Source organism: Marmota marmota, unplaced genomic scaffold, assembly GCF_001458135.2.
Source record: "Marmota marmota marmota unplaced genomic scaffold, marMar, whole genome shotgun sequence".
NCBI lineage: Eukaryota > Metazoa > Chordata > Mammalia > Rodentia > Sciuridae > Marmota > Marmota marmota.
In genome coordinates, this window is record NW_026000137.1 from 2,541,732 (window position 1) to 2,560,615 (window position 18,884).

Consider the following 18,884-nt stretch of genomic DNA (forward strand, 5'->3'; position numbering starts at 1 on the left):
CCTACCTTGCAGGAGTGATTGGAAGCTCTGCCCCTCCGCGGGCCACTGGGCCTTTTCTGTTGGTGGTCCCAGTTCCGCCTACCTGGCAGGCGCGGGGGTTGGGGGGCGGCTCTGCCCCTCAGCAGGCCGCTGGGCCTGCTCTGTGGGTGGTCACAGTTCCCTCTACCTTGCCAGCGCAGGGGGAGGGGGCGGCTCTGCCTCTCAGCAGGCCGCTGCTCCTCTTCTGCCGGTGGGTCGCAGGCCCGCCTACCTTGCAGGAGTGATTGGAAGCTCTGTCCCGCCGTGGGCCACTGGGCCTTTTCTGCCGGTGGTCACCGTTCCGCCTACCTGGCAGGCGCGGGGGGTGGGGGTTGGCTCTGCCCCTCAGCAGGCCACTGGGCCTGCTCTGTGGATGGTCACAGTTCTGTCTACCTTGCCGCGCAGGGGGAGGGGGCGGCTCTGCCTCTCAGCAGGCCGCTGCTCCTCTTCTGCAGGTGGGTCGCAGGCCCGCCTACCTTGCAGGAGTGATTCCCAGATTCTTAATGTACAGAAATAATAAATGAGATAATAAATGAGTGCTATTTTAAGCAGCTTGATTTATGATAATTTATTATACACAGCAATAGATAGCTAACACAACATTCCCACAATTAATGTTCCACAGTGTCAAAAACTTGTCCTTAAGCGATAAATCTGAGAAATGCAATGGCAGATTTCATTTTAAGTGCGGCAAGACCAAGAGCCTTTAGACATTAGAGCCAATACACATTGTGATTCTACTGTGTGGAAGGAGGTGAAGACAGGCAAGTGCAGCTCACTCTAAATAGACATGGCCAAGGAAAAATTTTAACTTTTAAAATTATTTTTCACCAATGAATGTACCATGGACCACAGTTTTACAAAAGTCATTTTATATTTACAGAAGTAGTAAAAGACCAAGAAATCTAAATCTGGTTCTGACTGTCTCAGAGAGAGGTAGAAGAGGTGGTTACAAGGACTACAGCCATATAACCAGAGGAAGAATGTATCTGACTCCTCTTAAAAATCAAAGTTTCACTTTCAATTTTTCCATACTCATTTCTGGCCTTTCTTGTCCCTTCCTTCTCCCAACACTTCAGTGGTAAAAATCACCAGCACTAACAGTGACAGTCAGTGTGCTGGGGGTGGGACAGGGTTGCTTGGAAGAGGAAGGAAAACAGCGGAGTAGAGTCCAATGAGCAACCTGTTTGACATCAATCACATCTGCCACTTATAAAAAAAATTTTAAAAAAAGAAGTTTTGAGATTTTTAAAAAATTTTTTCATGTCTTCCTGATTTCTAGAAATTTCACAACTTTGGGAAGGAAAGGGCAAGTTGCTATCTGTTTGAATGTCTTATTGCCTTCCATGTTTATGCTTTCAATTTATAGAAAACCCTTTAGAGTTGGCTGGTAAAACTGCCATGTTTATTCTGGCGTTCACTTTGTAATTTCCAATTTCAATTTTTTTACCTAAGTGCATTTCTAAGTAAATTGATACTATGTCTGAATTTTAATATCACTTATTTCAATTTCTATTTTAAATGCTAATACTGAGAGAGATCAAAGAGCTCATCTACAGCTATTCCACTGAAAAAGTCCCAGATAGCTAAATCCATTTATCTGAGATTTTCATATTTCATATTAACTGATCATAATACAACTCAGACCTATTTGAATATCCTTCATGTTCTTATGTAAAAGAAATAATATGATCCTATAACATGATTTCAAGATAAATTATCTTCTAACTTACAGATTAAGGAAAAATACTCATGTTAAAATGTCAGTCATTATGATGCCCAGGTTGAGCTATTAGAAGTACAAATCAGTGCTGCCATATTAGAAAGAGGGTTGTACTGTCTACTTTACAGAGTTGTAAGAATTAAATAAAAGAGCCAAACTGAATTCAGTGGGTCCAGAGTAATCCCAGTGACTCCAGAGGCTGGGAAGGAAGATCATAAATTCAAGGCCAGTCTTGGTAAATTAGGGAGACCCTATTTCAAACAAAAAAATAGAAAGGGCTTGGATGTAGCTCAATGGTGGAACAACTCTGGTGCAACTCCCAGTACTACAAAAAAGAAAAAGAAGTTATGAAAGCACTTTATAAACTGTAAAGGATTATTATTATTATTAGAAATAACTGAGGTTTGAGTCAAATTCATGTCCTAAAAGCCATCTAATGTGAAGTACTATACACCAAATACTTCTCTGATTCAACAACTAGAATGCTTCCAAAGGCTAAAGTCAAATATTCAAAAGCAAGAAAGCTCCAAGGCAGTGAAGTCTGGAATGACTTCTGTGTCTTGTACTGGGCAAGGCACTCATCCTTTATTTCAACATTGTATGGCACAGACGCCCACATCCAAGGCTGACCACAGACATATCATTCCCATACAAGATTAAGTGAGCAAGCAAACCTTAAAATTTAAGTGACTAAGTTGCTGTCCATAGCCAAAATGTAGGGCCCTGATATTTTTATTGGAATGAAGAACACATGCCACAGATTGATTTATGAATCTGCTAAAGAATCTATAATCTACCATTATCTCAAATCATTGTGACAATTTTTTTTTCTGTTTCTTTCTTTTTTTTTTTAATTTTTTATTGTGGGTTGTTCAAAACATTACAAATTTCTTGACATATCATATTCCACACTTTGATTCAAGTGGGTTATGAACTCCCACCTTCACCCCATACACAGATTGCAGAATCACATCAGTTACACATCCATTGATTTACATATTGCCATACTAGTGTCTGTTGTGCTTATATTGAAGATTACAACTGTTTTCCTTAGTTTATGCATATTTATGCTTATATATCTTTTCTCTTGAGATTTAAAGACTGGTCAAATGGGCATTAGAAGTACAAATGGGATTTGTACTGGGATTACTCTGGACCCACTGAATTCAGTTTGGCTCTTTTATTTAATTCTTACAACTCTGTAAAGTAGACAGTACAACCCTCTTTCTAATATGGCAGCACTGATTTGTACTTCTAATAGCTCAACCTGGGCATCATAATGACTGACATTTTAACATGAGTATTTTTCAGTCTAACTACAAAAAAAAATTTGCCAAATTCTAGAAAACAAAATAGTGGTATTTACATTGTTTTCTTCTTAACTAATATCACAGTTGTAAAACAAGCCACCAAAGACTCCTAGAAATCAATGTGCCATTTCACATTTAAATTTCTATGTTGCCTGACAATGAACAAGTAATACTTGCTGCAATATTTACTCCTTGGAGACCACAAACACTGACAATGAGCAGCAGTGGTGTTCATTCTAGATGAGGACTTACTCACTTTTTAAATTACAGCCATCCCCCAGTATTCCTAGGGGACTTGTTCCAGGAATTCCCACAGATACCAAAATCTGAGAAGGCTCAGTCGCTTACATAAAATTGTGCAGTAGTTTCATATAATCTACACACATCTCCCCTATACTTTAAGTCATCTCTGAATTATTTAAAATACCTAATATGGTATAAGTATTATATAAGTAGTTGTTATTGTTTATGGAATAACAACAGAGAAAAAAGTCTGTACAGGTGCAAATTTTTTAATTCAAAGTCTTTCCATTCAATGTTGGTTGACTCCTCAAATGCTGACCCCCAGTATATAAAGGGTCAATTGTATACACTAAGGTATAATTGAAATTTTCCTTAGAACTTAGTTTTCTTGCATTCCAAGGAATTATGTTATCTCACAAGTCCACCTCAGGAAAATGATTGACACAGCACTCAGTTGATGTTTATGAGAAGACATCGTGTAACAGTGGGGTCTTGGTTAGCTAAGAAAGTACTCTGTCTTAAGGGAAAAAACATGAAGTATAATTTTATTCTTAAAGTAGGACACTAGTGATACAATTCTATCACAAATATGTTATCAAAAGAATAATTCTGCTATTAAAACATTCTAAGTACTTTTGCAAGAATAGTTAGTTGAATAGCAATGTGATAGCAATATATTTTTAAATATGTAATACAACAGAAAGTTGGTATTACATAGTTTTTAAAAAATCTTCCTTGCCCAGTAACTGTACATTAAAACAGCAAAATAATAACTTCTACAAAAATGATTTAAAAATGGAACCATTTTCAAAAGCTTCATTAGGTCCCAGGGGGACCTTTGTATAATACAAACGATATTCAAAGCAATGACCCCCAAGGCTGTCAAGGAAGCTTAAAATAGAAATGCAGGAGCCAGGGTGCTTTGATTTAAACCATGTCTCCTAGATTCACACTGTAGCACAGGCCTGGGCATATGATGTGCACACATTAAGAAATCCATTGCATGAGCTACTGAATAATTTCCTTTATCATATCCTTGTTCAAGAAGACAAAAGGTAGATTATACATTTTAGGAAAAAGCATATTAAAAATAAACCTCACTTTGAACATCTAAAGGGTTGGCAATAGATGTGAAATATATAAGAGTCTCTTTAAGCGAGGTACTGTTTCAAAATAATCAGTAGGTACTAACTCTTTAAATTCTCCTAAACTTTTCTGAGGTACACAATAGGCAGCAGTTCTGGGAACCCCTGATTTATAGCTGGTAGGTCAGAAGTACAGGAGTGCTGGGGCTTGTGATTGGAATCTGAAGTGGGAGAAGTCTTGTGGGATTGAGCCCTGTAACCTGTAGGGTCTGTGCAAACTCTGGGTATCTGTGTCTGAACTCAATGTTTAGACAGTCAGTTGGTGTCTGGGGTGTTGATAAATTGGTTATTGATGTGGGGAATAAAAAAGAAGTTGGTGTTGGAAGTGTTGTGAGTGAAAAACAGCACAGTTCCATGGAAAAGGCAGGAGCTGAACAGAAATTACTCCCACTGGGAGGCACTAAGGGCATTTTTCAGCTACTGCCCAATACTGCTGAGTTGTAATAGGAATATGGTTAGAGCCAATTTAGTCTTCATCTGCCTGCAGGACTTCTCAATGCTTTATTTCTCCCAGGAAGACATTAAAGAGGGTGGCTCTCTAATTCATAAATTACTGAGTCTCCATTCAACTTATATATCCAACAGGGTTTCCCAGGACTCATGTTCTGGTGCCAGTCTAGCATTCTGGGGGGCAGCTTCCTGACAGGACTCTCACTGTCCTGCTGATGTAGGACATTAGACCAACATGAGTGACATTCACTAGGTCACTGGGTCAGCACTCCTGTCTTTTGGGGAAACTGGTCCTGTATGTGTTAATTAAGTTATTAATTTTCTACTGGATAATACACTAGAGTTCCAGAAACATTGGTAACAATATGGTATTTTTAATTATAATTTAACACATCTCTTACTAAGTAACAGGTACAATGTTAATCACCAGGCCAAATCAGAGGTTTGGATTACATAATCACTGAAGGCCTATCAAAATTGAGAGAGGTTCTATAGTTGTAGTTCAGTGGTAGAACATGTGCTTAGAATATGTGAGGCCCCAGGTTCAATCACTAGCACAAAAAATTTTTCAAAGAAAATCTACATTGAAAAATTCTAAAAATGTGAGTGTAAGTTTTCCTTTTATTTTATACAATTATAATGGGTTTATTTTATTTGCCACTCATATTTGCTGCCTGTATTCTGAAAAAAAATCATAACAAAATATCCTAATGATATGATTTTACTAACTGGAAGATGACCTCAACAGTAACACCATATCCTGTTTCCAATTCTTTAAGCAAAATGATTACATGTTGTATTTTGTTTACATTTTTTTTATTAGTGACTTTTATAAAGAAATATATTCCCTACTAGTTTTACATGAATTGAGACTAATGGCAACTTTCAAAAGCCATCATAACCATCTGATCTTGATACCTTCCAACATTTTCCTTCGATTATGCCCCTTCCTTGATTATGCCTCTGTTGTCCCATTCTCATGATATGGACATTCATTTAGCTAATGCATTGACCCATTTCATCTACTGCTCCCCACTCTGACTACCAGGCTGGTTCTAAGCACAGTTTGCATATTCAATCTGGTTGGTCATTGTTTCACAAGATAGATTTTCTTAACCAACAAGTCTACTCCATAATTGGACTAAACACTTCAGTCTGCATTTTTATGTCAGTATCCTTTTCTGATTAAGAATTAGAATGTCAAATAACTTGACATTTAAGAGAGACGATCCATTTTTAAAGTTCAAGTTTTTGCAAGCAGTTATAAATTAAGTTATAAAGTTGTATATTAAGGTTATTTTTAAAGGATATAGTTAAAATAAACAAAGTTTTTTAGACATATACTTAAAACTCATCAGCAGCATAGACTACTATTCTTAAATGATTTTTACTATTAATGCTCTTGTACTTACTTTTTTCATTGAAGTGAAAAAAAAAATATCTTGTTGTTTATATTAACACAGAAGAAATTACCCGGAGTGAGAAAGAAAATGTTAATGTTAATATAAAAATGTACTATTTTAAAAGTAAATGACACACATAGTATTTGAAAAAAATCTAAAGAACCAAAGAAGAAAAAGGAAAAAAAAAACTATCAAACATAGTATTAAAGTGACAAAAAAGGTTCACAATTACAAATTTTTAAAGAATGTCTAGTTTTCCCAATTTACAGTTTCAACTTTCCCATAGCAGCCTGTCAGTTTTTCTTACTTCCAATAAAGATTTTAAAAAACAAGTGCTTTAGAAGCAATGATTCATTTGCTGTCATCCAAAGCTCTGATATAAATTTGGCAAGTTTCCATATGTTTCACTGGAGTCTTATTTACTTCTTAGAAGTTAAAGAGCTGGAGATGTGGGAAGATCCATCAAGAAGACATTTAGTGCCTCTGGGCAACCTTGTACACTTATTTTTGTGTTAACAAAACTCATGTTCAAGTGTAACCACTGCTGGCTTCAAGCAGGTAGGTGTGACACACATCTTTTTTTGTTGATTGGTTTATTTGGTTGTGTTGGAGGTGGAACCAAGGCCCTCACACATACTAGGAAGGTACTGTACCCTTGAGCTACATTCCTAGTCCTAGATATGAAATAATCCTATGGCTCATAATTCTGAGTGACCCTATTTAACATCATCTACCACTCTTCCACTCCAGTCATAGAATCTGTCCGTTAAGGTTCCAATCAGTCCATATGTGGATATTTCCTAAGTATACATGACTATATCTCTACTCAGATTCTTATCACTTTATCTGCTTTTTTTCATTGAAATAAAAAAAGATCTTGAAATGAAAAAATAATCTTGTTGTTTATATTAACGTAGAGAATAATTACCAGCAATTATTCTCTCATATACTTCAATCCCTCACCCCAGAAGGTCTCATCAACAGAGGATAATAAGATGATCCGTCCTACTTGTAGCCATTGGTTCTGCATTTGATGATGTCTCATTTCCTTACATGCATGATATGGCTGAATATGAACTAATGCTCTTTCAATGAAAATTGCTTCATCTCCACTGAATTTGAAGCTGCCATTCTTTGCAATCAACCACTATCCACACTGCTTCAGTCTGGTTTATGATGACTGAACAGAGAGATTTTTCATATATTATGCATATAAATTGGATATTAGCTGCAGTTCATATACATCCATCCTGTTCCCATTTACAGCTTTAAAAAAATCCATTTAGATGAGTTTTAGGGCAGTTCTTCAATAATAGATACCTGTCACTCTAATAAATACAGACTTTTGGTGATACTAATGTGTAGGTTCATCAATTATAGCAAATGTTCCATTCTGGCTCAGATCTTAATAGTGGGAGAAGCTATGTTTACAGGAAGGTAACTTTTGGTACTCACTCAATTTTGCCCTGAACTTAAAACTGTTCTAAAAATAAAGTTTGCATGTTAGTAGACCTTGGAAATGTTATACTATGATAAAACAAATCAGAAACAACAATAGAATCAGACGTTGACATTGTCATCACCATCATCATCAATAACATTCCTCTTAAATGGAAAAAAAGAACTTCTGTAGTTTTGATTGGCATTTCTCTGATTGTTAGATATGATGCACATTTTTTCATACATTTGTTGATTGATTCTATTTCTTCTTCTGTGAAGTGTTCAGTTCCTTAGCCCATTTATTGGTTTGGCTATTTGGTTTTTTGTTTGCTTGTTTGTTTGTTTGGTGTTAGGTTTTTTAAGTCCTTTATATATCCTGGAGATCAGTGCTGTAGGATAATTAAAGATTTTAAATAAAATTTAAATGATGAATCTAAGTAATGATTTTAAGATCAGGGAGAAGACAATGTTAAGTATCAACATTACTTTTAAAACTCTATACACTTTAAATAATTGATCAATGTAAGTAAAAACTGTCTAATTCCCACATCAAATCAAAATTATTTCTAACATGTAATCCCAATGATCTATTGGATAGATTTTAAAGTATGTAGATGTTCATTTGGAGTTTTAATGGAGTTTCCTAGAGAAATTGGTGGTGGGGGGGCAGCACTTTCTTTAGTTCATATTGCAGATCTAGAGATACTCTAAATATATCCTTCACTTTCAAATCTACATGAAAACAAGTGCCTCAAGTTTGCATTAAGACTGTTTATGTGTTAAACTGTCCACAGGGCCTTTAAAAAGTGCAGTGATACTACATTGGGTGATAAGAACATTTTGTTATTAGAAAACATATTATAAAATGTCGCAAGCCATCCATGGGCTGTGTGTGTGAGCTATGCGCATTTGAGCATATGAGGGGCCTGGCCTGACATTATTGCCTGAAATTGGGCTGTGCAACACAGGTGTGCCTTTTCTCTCACTCTGCCTGTGATCCCACACAGTACCTGAGATGGGTGTGGCTTTCCAAGATGTCAATCAACCTGCTGACCACAAGACATCACCAAGCAAGACTCCACCTTCAAAACCCAGTCTCTTGCCTCTCTTGCTCCCCTTGCCTTCCAGCATGGGAGCTAAAACCTGAGGTCTCAGAAATGTCCTTGACCCCCCCAAAAAAGATATTTCTGTGTTTGTTTGATTTTTTAGTTGCCAGCCCGGCCAGCTGGTGACAATAAAACAAAGATACAGTAAAATTAAATCTCACCAGCCACAGTGAATGGATGAAGTTACATTTAACCTTCATTTGTATGTATAGCTCCAATTTGAATTTTGTATGTGAATGACAAAAAATAAACAGGTAAATGTCTTTACCCTTGGGTCCTTGGGACTAAAAGGCTTTTATCATTTTTTGGGGGCGGGGGATTGAACCCACTTGACCACTGACCATTTGACCACTGGGCCACATCCCCAGTGATATTTTGTATTTTATCTAGAGACAGGGTCTCACTGAGTTGCTTAGCACCTCACTTTTGCTGAAGCTGGCTTTGAACTCACAATTCTCCTTCCTCAACCTCCCAAAACACTGGGATTACAGGCGTGCACCACTGCACCCGGCTAGGCTTTTATCTTTATATTTATCAAACTGACTGACTCTATTCTACATCTGGAAGAAGTCTATTTCTTTCCAGGTTCTACTATTTCTTACGTAAATTCTGAGAAGCATCTAAAACACAAACCCTGCACTTGCCATGTCCTCTACAGAGTCACATTGCTGATGTGCTCTTTAAATTAATCTAAAATGCGATTTACAATAATTTCCTTTCCACAATCTATTCAAGGAACAGCCTGAAGGAGAAAACTATCAACATTAGGAAGATAATATTTTAGGCCACTAGTAGAAAAAGACCTGTGTAATTTTACTTGATTAAAACCACAGAGCTGTTTAACTTGGTTCCTCTGTTAGGAAAGTCAATAACATAAGCCAAGACTTCAAATGTTTATATCACAGACTTCTCACTGTCTCTGTTTTTCTGGGAAAATTTAATCCAACTGTCTTTCAATACAATTGGACTGTGACCCTTAAAAATAGCCAAAGGACGGCTGGGGAAATGTGGGTGGCACCAATATCTTGCATCAATTAAAGGCAGCTGCAATTCTATATTAGCATCATTGTTTAAATCTCCTTAATATGGAAAATTAGCTTCAAGTTTTCATATTAAACAAACTACAAGTTCTTGGTGAATTTTTGCATTTACATGTTACGCTTCATTGATTTTCTTTTAATGTGCTCTCAATGTATACTGTAAAAGCAGGACTCACATTTATTTGAACTTCCAAGACTGAATGAAAAATTAGATTCTAGGGAGGGATAAGATTGCATTAATTCCAGATTCAATGGATATATTTTTTTACCCAACAGAAAATATTCTGGCCTTTAGAATATAGATTAATAATATCAGAAATGTTTAACATGAAAAGCCAGCACTAAAAGGACTTAGGAAATAGCTGTACAATGCTCTTTTATTCCTCGTTTCAGACAAGCAGTATAAAGCTCAGAATGAATAACAACTTCTTAAAAGTTGCAAGCTACTTAGAGCCAGAGCCAGATCTCCTAATTCAATGTTTAACACGCTGCTCTCAGTAACAGTTCAACTAGACAACCACTGGGGGTCTTCAGAGTAGAAACTTCAATACTTATGCATCTTTTGTGTATGTTTACAATCTCTCAGTGGTGTTTATTTCAGACTCAAAGGAATTCTGAGGGTTAGAACTACCTACAGTCATCAATTCCATCTGCACTCTTGACTACACACAGCCAGCACATCATTGTTAAAGAGAAAACTATGAGCTGTGAGTTTGCCAATGCTAATTGAACAGAAAGTAGTCAATTCAGATGAGCTTTAGTCTTCACACTCATTTAGTCATGCTTGTATTTTACTCATTCAACCAACATTTACTTAGCAACTACTGGATGCTAAACAATCTACTCTGTGCTTCTAGGAACAACAGAGAAAACACAGGTCAAATTCTGCACTCACAGAATTTACAATCAAGTAATTGAAGCAAAAGATATTTTTACAAGTGAATCAAATAATTTCAGTGTACCAGAGCGCTATTGAAGAAGCTAAGTTGGAGGGTAATAAGGGGAGTTTCTATTTGTAGCAATGTGACATAGACTATGACCTCTATAATGAGAAATAGACAACCACATGAGAATCCGGATGAGCGTTCCAGGAAAAGGGAAAGGCCATGCACAAGGTAACGATGTGGGAACAAATGTGGGATTTTGCAGCACCACAGTGCACAAGAAGCAGCAAGGGGGCAGAGATACATGCTGATAAAGGATTTGAATTATTTTGCCTAAGATGAGGAAGACAAATCATCAAGTAGGAAATGAAACTGAATACCCACTCTTGATTTTATTATATGTAGGTAGAACAAACCTCTGTAATAGTAAAGCACAGCAATTCAAAATCAAGTGTAATATACTTATTCCAAATGCATATGGGAAATAAAGTTGTTCAGGTAAGTGCTAAAGTGTGTCTTTGCTAATAAGAAAAAAAAAAAAAACAACAGTTAAGGCATTTTGACCACCTGGAACTCATAACTGCATTCTGTTGAAAGCCAAATGGGTCTATAAATATACAACTGTCTGGTTTATTTTCTAAAATCTGCTACATATTAAAGTTGAACCTAATCAAATGACAAAATGTTCTTTCAATGATATGCATTTATTTTGCATTAGTGAAATCTATTTATATAATATGGGCTTCATATTTGTTATATGTAAAAAACAGCATATATGTGTGTGTGTGTGTGTATAGATAAATAGATAAATAATTTATTAGAGAATTAGGTATCCATATTAGGTTAAATGTCCATACATTTAAAAATAAAGACCATGGGTCACTTGAGATTGAAGGACATGCATCAAGCATATGAAATCCTAACTTTGCAACTAGCTGTCTGTGTTACCAAGTTTCTAATCCTCCTTGAATCTCATGTCTTTTCTCAAAAATATAGGTAAGTATGCTTTGGTATACTATGGTTGAGGAGGAAATGAACCAAGAATTTCTAAGTATCTAATGCAAAGAACAAACATAGTAAATTTCAGTGTTTTTACTCCTCCAATGTATTTTTTTAATAAGAAAGTAGTAACTACAATATGAAAAATACAATTATACAGATTGCATTTGTCTCTTAATCAAAATTTCATGGTGCTGCTCACATAAGAGAGAAAGGTAAGACAAAGAAATGGTTTCTAAAGCTTTTTATATGTCAAATTCTAAATTAAGACCTTGTGTTTCTAATTGTTCTGCTGCCTGGAACCATCCTATTTTGACTGTTTTGCTTCTCTATAGTTTTCAGTGTGTTTCCTTCATCTCAGACACACACGTGCCCAAACACAGTAAATCACAGTTAATTGCATGTCTTAAATTAAAAGACAAAAATAATGCACAATTAATTGGGAGAAATTGTCAGTTGGCGAATGAGTCTCGCTCATTACACTCCCTGCAACAGGATGTACGCCGAGTGAGCATTCCAAGCTAGAAGAATCAGCCCAAGACACGAAGGGGAGGGGCCTGGGCTCAACCCTCTGCAGAGCAGTCTGGGCGGAAGAACCAAATGCTTGTAGCACATACAGCTTTCACTACAAAGATGCTCAGTAAAGGATTGTGCCAATTAGAAAGAACTAGAATTCTCATTGATAAAGGATTGAAGATTGACTAGGTTGTGGGCAATAAGCATGACAATTCTGCCATTCTTAATAACATAAGAAAAGGCATACTCTTATATGAAAAATTCTTGAAAAACAGTATTTCATTTTTTAAGGATAGGTAATAAACACATGAGGCAGGAAATGAGAGGAGGAATAGAAGGAGGAGGAGAAAGGCACTGGAAAATTCATAAACAAAATTGTTAATATTGTCATTTCTGAGTTGTTCATACTTTCCAAATTTTCTAAAAACATTGTTTAAAAATTAGATTCTAAGTTGTTTCTCAATCCAGTATTATAAAACATCAGTTTTTATTAGTATATAATAATCATACATTACAGTGGGGTTCACTGACATTCATATATATACATAAAATAATTTCCTTCAATATACTCCTCAGTACTTTCCCCTCCCTCCCCTCATACCTCCATTTCCCTTCCTCTACAATTCTGGTCTTTATTCTACTAATTTACATATATATTGTTTTTCATTGCTGCATTACAACTATACATAAAAGTGAATTCAGTGTGGTATATTCATTTTATTCTCCAGTTCTTCCCTTTCTCCTCTCTTCCTCCCTCCTTCTTGATCTCCTACCTCTCTTATACTGATCTTCCTTCTGTTTTCATCAGATCCCTCATTTTATTCCTTTTTTTCTCTCTAGCTTCTGTATATGAGGGAAAACATTTGTCCCTTAACTTTCTAAATGTGGTTTATTTCACTGAGCATGATGTTATCCAATTTTAAAGATTCATTAGAATCTTTTAAGACAAACTTACCTGGCTATTATAATATCATCATTTTAAAATTTAAAAATAATTTCCAATAAGCACAACCATACAATCCTATTGTATCCTTGGCTATACAGACAAACCAATTCTATGAAAATATATTTTAAAAATACACAAAAACATGTTCAATACAATTAAATGTCAATATAATAATTTATTACAATAAACACCTTATAGTATATTGGCATGCCATAAAGAAATCACTGTAAGTTCCTTGTAATTTACTCACACTGACAAATCACAAAATATATTCACAGGAAAATTAATACCTCTGAATTTGAGGAAAAGTAAACCTTCTCACCCCAATGCATCTACCCTGCCATTATTTTCTACAGTATAGTAGCCTTTTATCTAGCCACTTAGAATAATCTTGATGCTAAATCTAGAAACAACAACACACACACACACACAAACATACAAACACAGTTTCATCATTTTTTATCAAAGTGGGTAAATACAAAAAAGTTTTAATATATCACTAGTAATGGTAACTTTCCCTTTATTTCACTTTTGGAAGAAAAAAATACAAAAAGCCCAACAGAATACATTCATTCCAAAGTCATTCAACCATCTGCTAACCTTGAAATACAAAAATAATCATTTCTGCCTTCTTTTATTTATTGGGGTTTGGACTGGGAAAAGATTGAGATTGAAGGACATGCATCAAGCATATGAAATCCTAACTTCAGCAAAATCCTATTTCAGCAAAAGCCCATATCACAACCTCAGGCATCTATGTCCCAAGGGTAATATTTTTATTCCATTCTTAATGGAACTATTTTCTAATCAGAATATGTATTCAAACATAATTGAGGTAATGCAATGTCAACACGTGATGCTGTCATCAAGCAACATCCCCCAGTGCTGGGAGTCAACTGAACAGAATGTCTGGTGGGAAACAGAGCCTGAGCAATGCAGCAACATAAGCCTTGGCCAAAATAAAAAGGGAGGTAGCAAACAGGACACAAGAGTTCTGAACCCCTTCAGATGCTCAAAGCCATGTGTGGAGGAAAGTGTCTAAGCTGGAAGAGGCCAATCTTAAAACTTCTTAGGAAGGACTGATTTATAATAGGCCCATTAGAACCCCAACTTTTAAATAGAAATGTGCCTACAATTATAATGTAAAAAAATATTTGATACAAAAGTCAAATTTTTGGAAAGGTCAAGCTGTCCCTAGATTTCTAAGTTATAGATCCTTAGGTAGCATACATTATTGATTACTATATATCCTACAATGCCCTGAAATGGCTCATTTGACTTTAAATTTCTTAAATTTTGAAAAAAATATTTGTAATTGATGAAGTTCAGTGATGAACTATCATATCCTTCTATTTTTGAGTATACTTGACATTATCATAATAAACAGTAAAAAAAAGATGTCCTTGAGTATATTTTATGTTCAACATTTTACTGCCATTTCCTTTGGAAACATATATTGAGATCTGATGCTTATAGTTATTTAAGTAAGCAGCCTAGATTTTTAAAAAAATCCATCCACCATTATGTTTTATGTTATATTAAAAAAGAAAAAAAATCTTCTTTCCAGAAAAAAATTTACCATGCTCTATGATGACAGAAGTGGTGTACCTAACAAATGCAGTGCCACCATCTGCCTGGCACTTTCACCGTGTGACAAAATAGACTGGTAATTAACTGCTTTCCTACCGAAATCTGCCAGCTTCAACTCCCCCGTGTCACTGATCAGAAGATTCTGTGGTTTCAGGTCTCTGTGCAAAATATAACGCTGGTGGATGTAAGACAGCCCTCGCAGCAACTGAAATAAAAACAACTGAAAAAATAGGGAGACAAAAGTTAAAACCTGAATTCAGACAAATGCCAGTTTCTATATATAGTCTGACAAATACTTGAATTTAGAGAAAATGGATACCTATCACTAAATTTTCTACCAAATTATTAAATAGAATGTACCAGGATTAGCATGTAAATCCCTAATCCACTAAGAAATAAGTCTGGAAATTGCTAACAACCTATTATATTGGAGAGATCTGCATTCTCATCTATGCTCTATAAATTGAGCAAAATGTAAAAAAAAATCAATTCTTTACAATATTTTATTTTTCCAGGTCTAAAATGATGTATAAGAGAGACATCCATAATATTATAACACATAAAAGAGTACTGTTTATGTAAATGTGTACATATTTAATTCCATAGAAATGACATAAACATGGCGCCCATGGATTGACCCATTAACATGCTTTAAGGAAGAGAAAGATAAGATGACTTTAAATAATTAAAACAAAAACAGTCACATGGTCCAATTAATACTCTACTGTAATTATACTGCTCTTGCACATATGGCCATAGAGATTAGGCTATTGCCTAAAGACAGACATGTACCTTCACTAATTACAGAGCAGCCCTATCCTAATGGGGGAAGGAATAGAAAACAGAGACGTAAAGGATTCAAAGGCAACATTTGGGTGAAAAATAACTTAAATGATTAATGGCTTTCTCTGTGAAATTGCATCTTATCAAATGTCTATATTTTGATAACAAAATGTATGATTTGCTAGACTTCCCAGTATTCTGTTTATGAAAAAGAGATTATTGTAAAACTATGTACTTGCTAAATTATTCTAATTGACATGGTATTTTTAAAAAATCAATCTCCTAAAACAAAAATGAAAAACCAATGTTCTTACTTCTGCCCACATAAACTTGAGTACAAAGTTTATGGTGTGAGCCACCCCACTATAGGAACTGTGGCCAGAACTCAACACATGCAAACAATATGTTGATAAGTCTATATACTGGGTATTAACAAGCCAGTTTCAAGGAAGTTTTAAAGACAAAAGATAGTATAAGGATTCTGAAATACTCAAATGAAAAAGATTACCAAATCCTTGGCCCTGGGACCTAGCATTTCTGGAATGTTCTAACTAACTAGAGTCAATGAAAACCAAGTTATTTATTTATATATATGTATGTATATTTTAAAGAGAGAGAGAAGAGGGAGAGAGAAATTTTTTTTTTTTTAGAGAGAGAGAGAGGAGAGAGGGGGGAGAGAGAATATTTTTTAATATTTATTTTTCAATTTTCGGTGGACACAACATCTTTATTTTATTTTATGTGGTGCTGAGGATCGAAACCAGCACCCCACGCATGCCAGGGGAGCGTGTTACCGCTTGAGCCACATTCCCAGCCCAAGTAATATTTTTAAGAGGGAAAAATACCTTGAAATAATAGTAAGATTAATTCTTCACAAAATCTTTGTGTGTGACAATTTGCATACCAGGCAGTGATGGCCTGGTATCATATTTCAGAGTGTAAGTATTAAGAAGTAGAAGTCTGTTCAGTTAGTCTATATTAAAATACTGGCTGAAGGACTAACATTTCTCTGGACTTCTCTTGCTCTCAAATCTTTCTGAATAGTGGATGGAAAGATTTAAGTTAACACCAGCCTCATTCCTCACTTTTAGTCCACCCCACATCCTGAAGCTTAGAGTTTAAAATATTATAAGAAAAAAAATATGTATTTAGTTTAAAAAGGAAAAAAGGTGACTATTACCTCAGTGACAATTAATGAAGTAGGTGCTATTATTATCTCCATACTAGAGATAAGGAAACTGAGTACAGTTTCTGAAGATCACACAGCAATTAAGTGGCAGAGCCAGGGCTCAGACTTTACTACAAAGTTTATGCCCTGAACCACCCCACTATAGGAACTGTGGCCAGAAATCAATACATGCAGACAATATGTTAATATAGAAGCTACTTCCTCCAACTGCTAGGACAGAACATGGATATCTAATAGCCCAGTTTCCAAGGCTACTGAGCTGAGCACTGACTCCATATTGGTGCTCAGTCATTGTAACTCTAGATTCCTGGCTTCCAGCAACCTTCCTCCACTCCCCCCACACCCCAACACACACATACAGCTTGCTGTTTCTCAACTCTGTACTTTTGTTCTTGCTTTTAAAGCCCCCTCTCTCCCTGATATACTAATTTCCATGTACACTTCACTCTCTCCTTAGGAATCCCTCCTCTCTGGAGCCCTCCTCCCTATCCCTCTCTTCAGGCTTTCAGCCCCATGCCTACAGGTTGCCACAAGGTGCTTCTCTGTGCTCCCAATGCAGCTTCACACACATCTAGCACAGTCAAATTTACCACCTTCATAAACTATGTACACAGTCAGCACTCCTGTGCCAGTAATAGGATTATTGAACTGAATTTAGAGACATCTGGATGGTGGCAGATAAAAAAAAAAAAATAACAGAAAGGAAACCCAAGAATGGAATTTTCTAGAAGCTAAGGGAAGTGGGTAGATCAAGCAGTATCAAAGGACTCTTGTTTTAATACCTTTGCTAATTAGTGAAAATATATAATCCTTATGCTAATCCAGAGCTATTCAAATCGGATATCATGTTAAAGGAGATTAGGCAAGTCAGTATTAGGAAAGGATGCAAATAAACACTCCAGTTATAAGTGTACACAAGCCCCAAACATGAAAAATAGAGCCCCAACAAATTTTTAGTTCTTTGAGCAATGAAGAAAGTAAGTCAGAATAAATCTCCATAGAATATACTCACTGGGGGTTTATAAAGTGCTAACCAAAGTATCACATGCTGTCATGCAAGGGGAATGCAAAGATGAATAGAAATAAGATGTGGTTCCTGGACTCGAGGAACTCACAGTGTGCTAAGTATGACAAACATACAAACAGATCACAGACAAAGGTGATGCACAGCAAGTAAACTGAAAGCACAGAGGTATCTAATGACAATGAAGTATTAAAACTGATCTAACATTATAGGGAGAAGAGACTGAAAAAATGGTAAACCAGAAAACTTGCCACTCCAAAACCAGAATTCATTACCTGTAATATTTAAAAAGGAAACTGAATTGAGTATTCACTAGACACAGAAGTAGAAAAGATATGTAAAACCCCTGTTGCTATACCAAGGGGAAAAATTAAGGTGACGAAACAACGAGCCATTACATAAATTCACAAGAAAAACTTAAACAAATAAGACAATATATGAAACCATGAAATGACCAACTTATCATCATAAAAGCAATTAAAGACTTCACTATTAGAAAACTAGACACTTGAAAAATAATGTTTTAAGGTGACTAATAGCATATAACGTAAGGGTAGGGGTAGGAAGCATTAAGGAATCAGCACCTTGCTGAATTAAATGAAATGTCCAAGTAGTCTACTTGGAAAGATCCATCCAGAAAACCTGAGTCTTACTTGGGGATTTCTTCCTCTAGCTAAGCAGGCAAGAACCTAAATTTATCATCTAAATTTTTAAGAAAGCTACTTCTCTTGCTTGGGGTATAAACAATGACACAACAAGCTATACTTGGTCTTTTGTGAAAAATCAGAGGACACAATGAGAACAAATAGGACCACAAAGAGAAGGCTACACTCAGAGTAAAAATCAGCTTTACTGTTAAAACTTGGTAAATATCTGTGGAATCTCAAGTGCTAAAAAGGAAAGAAAGGAGACCAATAGTGACTAAAGGCTTAGAGCAAAGACTTTTACATATATTACTTAACCTTTCCATCTATAATCCTGCAGTTCTGCTTTTAAACAAATGAGAAAACTAAAGCTCTAAAGGAAAAGGAAATGCCCTCATGGTACTCCTCCAGCACCTTGTGCTCCTGAATGT

At 35.8% G+C, this 18,884-nt stretch overlaps 1 protein-coding gene across 7 annotated transcripts in view; it reads right to left on the bottom strand.

Moving 5' to 3' along the window:
* The window catches only part of Cdk14 (cyclin dependent kinase 14), a 614,076-nt gene that overhangs the window by 277,126 nt on the left and 318,066 nt on the right, over nt 1-18,884 (bottom strand). For all 7 annotated transcript variants that reach the window (XM_048785430.1, XM_048785432.1, XM_048785433.1 and 4 more), the window contains one exon: nt 14,910-15,033. In XM_048785430.1, coding sequence (XP_048641387.1) covers nt 14,910-15,033 — 124 coding nt within the window. The remainder of the gene's footprint in view (nt 1-14,909; nt 15,034-18,884) is intronic.